The sequence below is a fragment of the Rhopalosiphum padi genome, chromosome 1, assembly GCF_020882245.1.
Source record: "Rhopalosiphum padi isolate XX-2018 chromosome 1, ASM2088224v1, whole genome shotgun sequence".
NCBI lineage: Eukaryota > Metazoa > Arthropoda > Insecta > Hemiptera > Aphididae > Rhopalosiphum > Rhopalosiphum padi.
The window spans coordinates 81,876,388-81,890,649 of NC_083597.1; the positions used below are offsets into that span (position 1 = coordinate 81,876,388).

At 28.5% G+C, this 14,262-nt stretch overlaps 1 protein-coding gene across 1 annotated transcript in view; it reads left to right on the top strand.

Moving 5' to 3' along the window:
* The first annotated feature begins 482 nt into the window (after positions 1-482).
* Positions 483-14,262, top strand: part of LOC132929067 (alpha-mannosidase 2) — a 135,559-nt gene continuing 121,779 nt past the window's right edge. Inside the window, exon 1 of the mRNA XM_060994127.1 lies at positions 483-1,191. Coding sequence (XP_060850110.1) covers positions 829-1,191 — 363 coding nt within the window. The 5' untranslated portion in view covers positions 483-828. The remainder of the gene's footprint in view (positions 1,192-14,262) is intronic.

The window sequence follows — 14,262 nt, forward strand, 5'->3', positions numbered from 1 at the left end:
ACATTTTATTTTATGATGTATTTTCCGAAATCAAACAAAATGTTATATTTTACGAGTTGAGTTGTTCTGGCACATAATCGTTATAAGAAACGCATATCATGTACTTGTTCGATGTCGTTTTAATACGACATTATAATAATATTATAACGTACGTCATACAGTAAAAAGGTGGACATCAGCTGTGAGGTCGTTGGGTCGTGCTGGAAGCGGTCTTACCCAGCGGGTAACATATATACGTCTGTGTATATATTTATATAGTCATATCGTACGGGAATATGACTTGTAGAAAAAATTACTTATTATAATATTATTATCATTATAATAATACACAAAATATTTAAAAGGACTTACGAGCGGCAGAAACCGTCCACGGTGGCGGTTATTCGTCCAAACCGCACACGCACTCACCGTGGGGGCTCACCACCGTCGCCGTAATCGTGTTGGCAGTGGTCGTTGTCGTCGTCGTCGTCGGCGGCGGCGGTGGCGGTGTCTCAGTCTCGTTCGACAACGTGTGCCGTCCGGTCGTCTCTCGTGCGTGCGTCCATCGAGTCCGTCGAATTTAAACCGAAAACTTAACGTCGCGATACTTGGAAAAAAAATAAATATTAGAATTTTATTATTTTTTTTGTCGTCCAACGGTATACTAACGAGTTATAACCGAGAAACTTACTGACAATAATTGTAATAGTAATTATTACTTATTTTATTATTTACGTGTACGGGTCGGTTTCACGCGCGTGCACACAAATCGCTCGGCCGCGCGCTGATAGCGGAATTGCGGTCGCAGTCGAAACGCATGGTGGCCGTCGTCCAACACAAATCGTGGACATGAACGGCGGTCGAGTGGCCAAGCGGCTGCTGGCCGTCGTGCTGGCCCTCAGCACGCTGGTCACGCTGGGCCTCTACTACAACGGTTTGTCCACCGGCAGTGGCGTCGGGGGCGGAGGTCGGTCGGACGACAGGCCACAGCCGGCCGCGTTATTACCGGCCATTGAGTGGCCACAGCGGCCCGAGGACGATTCCGCGGCCAACGACGTCGCGCCGTCCGTTCCCAGAAAGCGGCCGGGCACAGCCCTACAACACCGTGTCGCGCCGATGACGGCCACCGTGGACAGGGACACGTGCCCCGTTCTGGGACTGGCCAATACCACCATTGACACGGCGTCGGAATTCTCGCGATTTGAGTTCCAGGTAAGACAGATATAAAACCATTTTTGACAGGCGGGTTTTGATAATGATTTAGTTTGGGAACGATTTGCTGATTACATTAATTACGTATGTCTCGGGTTGATTTCTCGAGTACGTTCACCCCTCGTAATGATTCATTATGAATTTGGATTCGAATTATAATTTAGATTTTTTTTAAAACTAAGTACCCATTGTATACTTGACATTTAAAAACCATCCATTTCGTTTTAAAAGGCTTATTTTAAATTATTATTTATGAGTTTATGATAGTCTGAGATGAAATGAAAACAATCTTGTCATTTAAGTGTTTATTTGCCTTATTTTCTGCATAAAATAATTTAAAAACGAAACAGAACAATTATTGTCGAGCAGGCAACATTTTGGAAAATAGATTTTAATATATTTATAATCACACTCAATAAAGTACACTCAAGACTCAAAAAACTATATTTTTATGGTCTATGGATATATATTATATAGGTATTATTACTAATAGATTCTATGTAAATTAAATAGAATAAAAAATAAAAAACATATAATCATGTATAGAAAACCAGTCATTAAATTTTTAATTTTGATATGTTCATAAACATTTCAATCAAAAACATCTACTTAATAGTTTGCAAAAGATATGAGGTTCTTGTTGAAGATAAACAGGTACTTAGGTTTTTTAAAATATGTTTTTTATCAGTTTTAGTTAGTAGCTACAGTTTAGACTTGTATAAATAAGGGTAAGCGTGGTTAAATAATATTCCGTTTTTCGGTTTAAATTTGTTACGATTTTTTCAGAATTTATTCTGCACGACATAAATTGTATCAATAGTACCTACATTTCTCTGATTTCCATTGATAAGTTTCTTAGTATATAACGTCTATAGCATACCAATACGTAATGATGGTATTCTATTTGTATTATATAAAAAAGAATACAATATTATCAATGTGAAAAAGATGATTTACGCACAGTCAAGCCTCGTACCTATGAAACGTGTTTAAACACTAGAGGAGGAACATATTTTTATCGGGAACAGACGTATGAAAATAGTAATAAAAAAATGCAGACAACGCCATTCTTATAAAATATCTACGATATTAACATAAATAATATTTCTCGTCAATGAGTGCCTCAATGATGCACTCGGGCAAGCTTTTTTATTATCATATGTTCGATAAAGTATACTACCGTATTTATATAAAGAAAATTGTAAGCGTAATGAATTACAAAATGTAATAGTCTCGAGTCATGCAGTAGTCCTCAACAGTTTAACCATTATAAATAGGACACTATAAGTTGTAAGGTGCATACAACTATAATACGATATTATATTTGCTTACGTTCGTTAGGTATATTTTATCGAAACGTCACGTCTATAGTACAGAAATGAAATATACGAAATGTATTTTCTATGGCCAAACACATGCAATACAGTGTTAGGCGATGGTTATATACCTATTACTATTTTCAAGTCTATGTTAAGGAGTCGCGTCATACTACGGCGCGGATAACAAAGGGAAAACGCTGATTTTTCATTTTGTCAGTAAATAAAAATGTTCGGATCTCGTGTATATATTATATATATTATGTAAGTACCAAAATCAGTAAAATGTAGATCAAGTTGACGATTCGTAAAGAATCGTAAATGTTTATAGTCGTATAAAAATACATAAATCAAAATCGTTATTATTCTCGTTATGTGTGTAGTTTGGAACCTGTTTTTTCTTCAAAACTACGGTGTATTCAATTATTATTGTCAGAAACGTATTTAAAGTTTTATAGTGAGATGATAATTTAATCGCGTATAAATCAAAAATAAACCGGATGACATTTTATTATATTTGAGCGGAATTATATTTTTTGTTCCGTGGTGACACTATATTTTAGGACACTAGGAAAGTATTTTACAATCGAATTTCAAACTGGCGTTAACAATGTGTAATTGGTATCAATTCATAATATCACTTACAAATAAATCCTTTCGGTCGCATGTGTAGACTAGTAGATATAGTCATGTTGTGCCTCGCTTTGTATACTGTACACACGTAACAAATGTATTAACGACGCCAACTTAAACTCAACAGAGTTCGTCGAAGTTTTCTTTATCTTTGTTATTGTAAGAAAGTTATGTGGTAACAATATATTATATACTATTATATAGTATGTGGTTAATTTTTTCTTGCTTTTCGACGATATAATATTTGAGTGGTATTGTAAAATATTACACCTACCTGATATGAAATTTTTTGTTCATAAATTAAATTTCAAAAATATATAAATAATAAGATTTATGGTTTAAAAAAATATATTAGGTATATTATGTATTTTCAAACCACATTTCAGACATTGCACAATGCACATTTAAATAAATTAATTTTGAGTGATAATAATCTGTTCAAATATATATTTATTAGGTTATATTTGTAATGTGTTTGTCATTAATATTGTTTTAATTTTCTATTGACAAATTGTATAAAACATTTTATGTATTCTAACCAAAAATCAGCAAACATTCTACTGTATTTAAGGTCGTTTAATGTTATTTTGACTATTAATCGTATAGAATATAAATACATAAAGGTTAAAAATACTGTTTTGATACCGGTTAGGTTTTATTTTTGATAGTTGTATTAATTTTAAAACGCAAAATGTATATTATTATACTCAAGTCATTGCTAAAACTTTACTTACTCTACTTTGTAGGTCCTTTGTCGTGAATTATGGTGAAAAATTTATATCAGTAATTTTATTTGCATTATTAGTTTTCTGGGAAAATATTTCTTTCGATATTTTAATGTGTATTATAATTTATAATTATAACATAAGTAATTGTGGTAAAAGTGTATTCCCGGAATGTATACCACTGGTATTACTGGCTGAGCTATATTTGCCTACTCTATTAGCTCTTCCTTGTTTACTTTCATTCAGTTCTCGGTAATCCAGTACCTTTTAGCCGTTCTCGACTGTTTTCGTTTCAAGCACCTTCAGTAAATTTATTTTTGTATTTTTATGAATAATTCAAAATCTGCGTCTTTGCAGAAATTGCTTCGTTGTGTTTAATGTTTTGTACGACTTATATATATTATATATCATGATACTTGTTCTTTACATTGGAACTACTTACAGCTATTTAAAATAAATTATAGATAGGTACATCGTACATACTACACCATATAAATATTTAATTTACGTCATAATAATTATTATTATCGCTGCATGGAATTCTATGGAAACTGTCCTGGATTGGTCTTACCCGCCATCATATTATTTTGCTTGTAATTAGTTTAGATTAACTGTAACTACCTACATTTTAGTTATGATATGTAATATTATGACAGCTCCTCAGCAATATCTAAATACTTAGCAAAAATATAATGTGCGTGCCAAATTTTAGTTTATTATTATTATTATTAAAATACTATTGGTAATCTATTTAATATTATATCGATTGATAGTCAATATTATGTTATGTCCATGAGTCATGACAGATTCAATTGTACTCCTCCGCGTTTTAGTCAATATAATATATCTGGTGTCTGAAGCTAAAATTACATTTAAAATATTTTATAAAAACGATAGATTGGGTTACAATTTATCTCGTCCCATATAACGTTGTTTTGTTGTACACTTATTATACCTATTAATTTTATATTGCAAGATATTTTGATTTGATTTTTAAATTTACTTTTTTTTTGTACATTGACAGTTGTAAAATATAATTGAAATTATGTTTATATACAAACAAAATTTCAATTATATAATATAGGACAAAGTATATAAACGATTTAAAAAATTTGATTGAATACAGTATATTTATAACGGTTAAAATGAAATATTTTGTTAAAATCGCATTTATTTAAGCTTTTTGAAATCCTTACCAGTTTTCTACTCAAATTATTTAAATTTTCAATGCTCGTATGAATGTATTTATCAATGATCAGTGATCACTCATTAGAGATCACACTGGGCTTTTAGGGGTATTATTGTATTAATGTATAATATATCGACTCGATTTTGATTCAAAACCATTGCTTATTAATTATTATTATTATACGCAGAACATAATAATTACTATTATTTCTCAGCTATGCTACACTTTTATAGAAATCTGAACTCTAAATTGATATTAAAGGTGGCCAAGATATCTTTCAAAATTATGAACCATCCAATTAGGTATACGAAGCAACGATACGATTTCGTAAACTTTTGAAGGTGGTATATGTAATAAATTATCTAAGTCTACCAATCATCGATGATTTTTTTTTGTCTGTAAAAATCGCCATTAAAAATAAAATATGATGCTGATTATAACTTTTTTTCACAAAAATTGATAGGTAATTTTTTTTTTTTTTGATAAATCAACAAAATTCGTGTCGTTTGACCCGTGTTTGGTAAATCTTAAGCATAACACAACATTTCAACAATTTTTAATCGTATTTAACTTGTATAATATATTCGTAGAAGTACAACATAAAAATATAAATATGTTTCGAAATATATTTACATGATCATTTTCGATGTTTATAACATTGTCCGAAACTATAGCATCGTTCCATGACGTTGTATTACTCTTTCATGTGTAAAGAACTCGTATAAAGTTATTTTATGAAAATACTGAGTATATATACCCGTATTATTATTTATAATAAAGTTTCAACATTTTCTATACAGCAGCTAACAAGAATATTAATTACAATTTAAATAATATATGTTACCTAGTTATGAATTTGGTTTGATGTATTAATTCATGGAGAATACGCACATACGTACATATACATGTAGGTCACTGGATAATATTATATTATATACGTAAGTAATTGTTTTTTATACATATAAAATAAGAAAAATTGTGATCGAAAATGTTAAAATCGCGTTTACGTAGAATTCGTTTATTATTATAATATAATTATTATTAAAACACGCGCACACAAAATATGTTTATTTTATGCTACAGGGTGTCCTTCGATGTTCGATGAACACGCAAAAAGAAGCGCGAGGTTAACGCGCATAATAATTATTATCTACTCAATAATATTTCAATTCCACTGCTTTAAAATGTTAATTACCAAATATTACCAAAATAATTCACTGTACACGCCCACACACATACACACCTGTATATATATATATACGATTTAATATAACTAGACCTACCCCTAATGTCTACCGTAACACCTCACTGACTTCGAAGCGTTTCGGTCAAACTGTGTGACGGGGGGAGGGGGTGAGATTTGTCTATATATTGTCCACGGTGGGTCTTTTCACGAACAATTCTAGTTGCACCTGACTACTGAGGTAGTGTTTTCATGAATGGCACCGCTGCGATCGTGGTGTGTGATGCTGTGAGTGTGGGGGTGACGGTGACGAAAGAGGGTATTATCATCATTGTTATTGTTGAAACATCGAACGTACACGGATATTACGAACGCACCACGGTGCTCTGATTCTTCTTATTCTAAATTCGTGACGTTTTGGTACACGACGTCTGTCCATAATATTATTACGTCGAATCCGGACACGCATTGTGTGCGCTTGTAAGGTAAATGTAAAAATAATAATAATAAAAAGTGTCCGCTCAGACCGCTTGTAATGAAAACAGGATTATAAAGGTTTCCGGACAGGTGTGGAGTGTTTCGCGCTATTCCTGGAGTCAAATTGTATTCGCCTTAACCCCCCACCCCTCCCCCGGCGTACTAGCAACACCTATATATACATAAATCCTGGCATAAACCTTAACAAGTATAAGGGTGGCAGGTCTAATTTTTGGGGTTTCCGTTTTTCCGTCGTCCGCTACCGCATTTTCCGGTACACAACAAATAATTATTACTATTGATTTTGTTTTAACTCTATTTGTCTCCGAGGAGCCGGCTTAACGTCAAAGGGACATGTCCGTATATTTGACCACCGAGTTTTGTTTTTAAAGGTAAAATTCAGATGTTGGCTTATATTTATTAGACGGCTGTATACTAATATTTAATTATCACATTAACCATAGCAGTCGAGTTTAATTTACATAGGTAGATGTCGAGACGTGTAACAGTATAATGAGAATTAAATATTTTAGTTTGTGGTATGCTCTATATTATAATAATATACAATATTGATTATAATTATAGATGCCATACAATATATTACGGACATTCGAATTCATATTTTCATGTACATTGTGGTGTACGCTTGTATTTATATTATATAATACATAAAATTAATCACTAATGACTGAATACAATTAGAATCGACAAGTAGTATTGCTAAAGTTATATTGCTTTCGTAAGACCGATTGATATATTTTTTATAATTTTATAAATTTGTTAGTTTTATAGAATGAATGTTACCATAAATGATTATTTCTTATTAGTAGGTATTTATATTTTAAATAGGTAATAATTATAAAAATAATACAATTGACTATGCCACTTTATAGTTGCTATATTAAACATTTCAGACATTTGATTATATAATAACATATATTTTATTACGATGAATGTATCGGTATTTATTATTTTTTTATTTGCATTTGAATAATTGTGTGTTATGGTATCTGCACTCTATAAAGTATCGTCATGAATGTTTATCAAATATTGACTTATTTTAATTAAATTTATACTCATCTTTAAAATTGATTAAATCGTAGTATTCATTTGAACATCACGCGTAATTCGTTATTTTTTATTGGTTTATTATAATTTATTTAATAAAATTCGTTGGATATATTTGCACTCAATAATATTAATATATTATCCGACACTAACGGTAAAAATAAAAAATAAAATACCTACATAAATCACACGTGGATATTGTGCAACTAAAGCTTTAATGTAATTATGCGTTTACCTAATAGTATTTACACGATTATTCAGATTTAAATAACACTAATAGTTATTTGCATAATAATTTATAAAATAATACCTATACTAATATTAACCCACAGTCGTTAAAAAAATAAAAACAAGCGTGTCTACTTGTACGTCGTAAATAGGCCCACCAGTTAATTTGTATGGTATCGATAAGCTTAACAAGCTCAACTCTCTGTACATTATATCGTATACCGACTACCAAAATGCTTTCATAACAAATCTGTTGTGAAAATATCCTTAAAATCGGCTTGAATTATTGTCACGTTTAAAATGTTTAAATCCCTCGGCAAGTATAACAATATTATTACATTGTTATATATTATATCATATTTTCATACAGTCAATACTTATAGGTCAATGATAATAAGATAATATTATATAGTATAATATTTAAAATCCAAAATATTTAAGTAACGATTTAATAAAAAATATTCCAAGTGATACTTTTTAGGGTAAACATTAAATAATATATAGTTTTTTGAAAAAATATAAAACCTCGTTTTTCGATTTATTATTTTATTTTTTAATAATTTAAAGTCATTAAGAAAAAAACATTTTGAAAAACTAAAATATTTTTTGAGAATATGTGTGTTTACCTTCAAAATAATCACCTTGTGTCTCTATTATATAATATTATATGTAATATGTGATCGGAGTAGTTGTATTTAAATGGTTTTCGTGTTTATTATTAATTTATTATCATATTGATATTTATTCACTATTCAATTTTTTCACTGTTTATTGTACCTACTCTTCGGTGTACACGTACAAAATATCAGGTACGATCATCGTACCTACGATGATATTGATTCTAAGCGTTCGTCCAAATTGTTTTACGATTATAATAAGTAGCTATTAAGAATTATATTATATTATATTTAAATACATATTACCTATTATTATAATATAATAAATTATTATCATGTCGATATATTAAAATGAATATTTCCGTTATTTCAAATACAATTATTTCCTCATTCAAAATTTTCCCTTTTGTAACTGGTACCACAAATCGTATTCTATAAGATTAAGTCAAACTTTTCTTTCACCAGAAACTTAAAACAATCTATACACATAATACATATACGCGGTAATCAGCCGTAATTTAATTTTTTCTACCAATTTAGTTTAAATTTACAGACACCGTCGATCCTTTATACATACTATACGTCTATAACTATAGGTAAGATATATATAACTTTAATAAATTTAAATTGCTTTGTGTACTTAAAAGTTTATTATATAAATTATGTGCGATTAAACTTGAACATTTTATTCGTAAAGGTGGAACGACGATAAACACATAACGAATATATAAACTTGTAAATTATTTGACTCATACCTAGTTTTAATTTAAATAACACTGTTGGAACAGATTGCCCAAATTCGATATTTCGGTAAGTATCCCAAATATAACTAACCGTAACAAATCATCATTAAAAATCGTTTCTTACTTAAGTTTCTAGGAACATAATTTTCTGAATAAATTAAATTCACCTCATCACGCATACATACAAACAAATCATTTTTGAGAAAAAACTCGTGCGAATATAACAAACGTCACGGTTTTTAAACGGTTTTCCTTTCTATTTGTCGGTTAACGATTTTACAAAATAATTGTGATGATAATAACAATATGATAATTCGTTTTGTACCATTATTACACAACAAATATTATTGTAGTGTATAATAATTGATTATTTACATGTTTTGGGTTGCTGTTGGTGACCGCAGGGTTTCCATAAGCTTGTCAAAATGGCTAGAGGAAGCCCGCGATTTCCCAGCTTGCGTATATTGTCATAATTTTCTTTTCAATAAGTCACCCTGCCGTTAGTGTATGCTTTCAACTTTTAAGTAGATGTATTTATCGAAAAAATTATTCCGTATCGTGTCGTATTATAATGACAAAGTCGTTATCGTGGAAAATTGAATATAATATCTTTCTCACGTTTTCGTAACTTTTAATAATACAATACGGTTAAATAATGTTTGCATTGTTGCGCGAAAATAATAATATTGTCACAATATAATAGGATAATGTCATTAAATCGTCTTTTGATTCATCTATACGATTTTGCGTTATAGTTTTCTTGAACGCGTTTAATAATTTCTGAAGTATATCATCAGTATAATGTTGAATGTATAATGTATATAGTTTTATAAGCACTGGAAATTATTAAAAACGTGAGTTTTTACTTTGAATTTTTTTTTTCAAAGAAGTATTAGTGGGGGACGGATTGTAATACGAAAAGGTTTAACGGTGTTAAGGTACTAATTTCCATTAATTATTCGTCAAAGTAAAAAACCTACCAACATCAAATTTGTGTACGCTTTCAAACGTAATTTCAGAAACTTTTTCTGATATACAATATGTTTACTTTGATGTGTATCTTTGTTTTTTTTTTCACAATTCAAGGTTCTAGTTGTTAAATTCCAACGTCAAGATACGAACGAAGGTTGCTGGTTGTAAAATAATAATAATCATAATATATGCATATTAATATTATTATATACCTATACGTACGTGAATAATAGCTGCAGCTCCGTAACTATGGTTTTGTTATAATTATTATGTTTATTATGGGTAATTAAACGTAATTATTATTATTAAGCAGTATAATTAATAATTAAGGATATTTTTGAAAGTACCCTTAAGCTTTTCGATACGTTTTATAACATGTTAATAACAATAATAATAATAATTATTATAATATACCGCGATATTATAATATATATCCGTGTATGCATTGCTATATAGTATTATAGTATATACTTGCGCCAGCCAATGGAGGCAATTTTTTATTAACGATGATTTTCTTGCTAATAAACCACCATGATAGATATATGCGAAAGGTCTTTGTCGATAACAATCAATCTGTATCGAAAAAATATATAACACCAGTCTACGCGTCATTAGCATTATTCATGGCGATCAAAGTATTAACGGCGGTGGTGGGGGGGGAGAAAAAATCGAACGAGATATCGCATCATAGAATGGCAATTACTATACAGAATTTTTTTCGCTCTTGTCATCTATTATAATGTACTGTTGCAGCAGCCGTACAATATTTTATTGTAGGTATGTATTATTCAAATTGTTTCACTAGACCTCTGGGCACGAATATTTTTGGCCGGGAGATTGAACAGATAGAACATTTCTATTTTTTATCCGTTTATGTGACGATAAAATTTGCAAAGAAATACATAAATATAAAGAATAAGCATTGCGTAAATCGTCTATTTTTAGGTACATTATGTAATATTGAAGTTGTAGTTGGAAGAATAAAAGTTTTACATTGCTTCGTTTTCGCAGACTAAAGTGGTAAAGTGAAACTTATTTTCCACAATGATGATGGTGGTGCTTTGAACGTTTAAAAATTTCCCATTTAGATAGACTTTTAATAAGAGAAAACATAGGTAAACATTTGGGAAATTAAATTGCTCGAAAAGGTCTGAGAAATAAATAAATTCACTTTTGTTTTGATCAAAAGAAAAGAAAGAATAAAATGGTAAAGTGCTAACAAATTAGAACAAACGCAGAGCGTAGGAAAGTTAGACAACTATAACTCGCGATTAAAAAATATAAAACGGCTCATTAAGCTACTAACGCACACGGAGTCGACACTACGATATTATATTAATATATATCGTATATGTTTGCGGATAGATAGGAAAAACTCTTATTAATATCAATATTAAATTTACGTATTGACCAACTTGTTAATGTTTATATTAGCTTTTATTTCGTTATGTATTTAAATAGATAAAATATTTATATTAATATATAATATAGATATATTTTTATTGGATTAAAAATTACACAATTTATCGATCATGTGATTATCTATGAAACCAATATGAATTAATCGGCACATTTTTATGAAAATTTCTTGTATGTATTTGTATTCATAGGCTCTTAGTAAAAAATAATTTAATTATTCAGTAATTTTTAAGTAAATTTATAATTTATCACAAAGGTAAAAATTTGTTTTGACAACACTTTAGAAATATATTCGACAAATTATTTATAAAAATTATTAATAATTTTAATTTTAACTATGGTTAACGGTTGTGCATTAAACTTTATTTTAGATAATATTAAATCAAAACGATTTACCACATATGTACGACCTGTTGCAACCCGTAAATATTGTTCTTCTTATCTTCTAATCGAAACTTTGTAAACAATTCAATAACATAAATATAATGTAATAATAATTTGTGTGCATATTATCTATAACTATACATATATTATAATATTTTATAACACTCAGCAAAATTTTAAATATTTTATAAGACAAAAAAAAAATCAATTTAATAAATAATTACATTTTCACTGCAAAATATTAAGTACGGTTATCAAACGGCAAATTTTTCCCAGTAGTTTGTTAATGTAATTTTAAATCTTCATTAATGTGTTTATTAAAATACCAACGTATTATTAATTAAAATAAAAGAATGTTATACTTGCAAAAGGTATAAAAATACTTTGACAGAATATTATAATGCAAAAAATTTTGATTGAAATATTATTATATTAAATCTAATCTCTAGTTTTATTCTTTATTGTAACATTGTGTATTGCGCATTATACAAAAATACACTAAAAAGCAAAAATAACGATTATTTATTTTTATTTTTAGTACTTTAATAAAATTAATATAAAAATATTGTATGAATGTTCACGAATTATATATATATTTTTTTAAAACTGATTGTGTATCAATAGTATTCCCTGGTAAAATTCGTATTGCATTTTCACGAAAATTATTACTAGCTCAGCATAATGCATAATTGTTGTGATACGCGTTCTATTTTGATTTGAGTAAAATAACATATTAATTACAATAAACTATTTATTATTGTTATATTATATTACTAATTTTATTCGTTTCCGATATATTTATTAAAACAATAAATATCGAATATATCGTTGTCATCATCTCTGTATAATGTTGTATTGCGTGTTATTAGTAATTTCGTTTTTTTATGCGCATCATATTATGTCATTGTTCAATGATTATATCTACATATATATAGTTTACTCGTGAATTGTATGATTAATATAACAAAAAATATGCAAGTGTTAAGGAATATTATATTTTTATATTATGCCTCTGAAATATAATATGATATAAGAATAATGATGTGTACGATTTATGTATAAGTAAAACTAACTGTTTTAGATTCTAATCAGAACAATAAATGTATTGATTTTACAATGTTGTGCGTGTGTTTTTTGTATGTACGATTTTCAACTTTGAGGGTAGTTTTGGATAGTTTGTACTTTGGTGAGGTCAAAATTCTAAGTGTCGTTTCAAAGTAACTGAGAAAAACTTTAAAAAAATACTAAAAAAAAATGGAAAACCGAGATTCTAGTTTTTGAAAAAATCGATTTTATAAATATTCAAAAACGAATAACCATAGGTACTTGAAATTTGTACCAAATTTTTACATTGTCATTTAATATATATATATATAACTTTCTATGTTGAGCTATTTATAGGCATCGTGATTATTTTTTTTTTGTGTCGATACAATTTTATTTACTTAGTTAAAATCCTTGAAAATCGATTACAAGATATATATATATATATATAGTTATTCTTATGGGTATTTAATAATATTTAAAATACATGTGCACAATTTTATTTATTTTTAAAAGCATTTGAAGTTCAAATTTTGACAAATTTATTTTTATTAGAAAATTAAAAAATTCTTAGTGTGTTTTAAAATGTATGTAATAACTAATACATAATATCTATAGCATACATTTTAAAATTTAATACAAAGTTTCCCATAAGTAGTATATTATACCGAAACTTAAGAATCTAAAATACACATATATATGTTTCATTTTAATTTCTAAATTGGATGAAACTATATATTTTTTAAACTATGAATTACGATATTCATTATTTTTTCATAATTCTAAAAAACATTTGCGAGGACATGAAACTTGTACGTATATATTATTATATTTTATAAACACAATTATATTTTAAAAATGCAATGTTTTTAAAAAACTATAACCATTAACCTACCTTATAACTAAAAGTAAAATAAATTACCTTATTTAATAGTAATATCAAAAAACATAACATGAAATATACTTATAGTAATAATATAGTCCATCAACCGTCTCTGCAGCTAGAAATCGTTTTTCATACACAATAATTTATCATATTATAATCATATATCGCATTGAATTTAAATTTAACG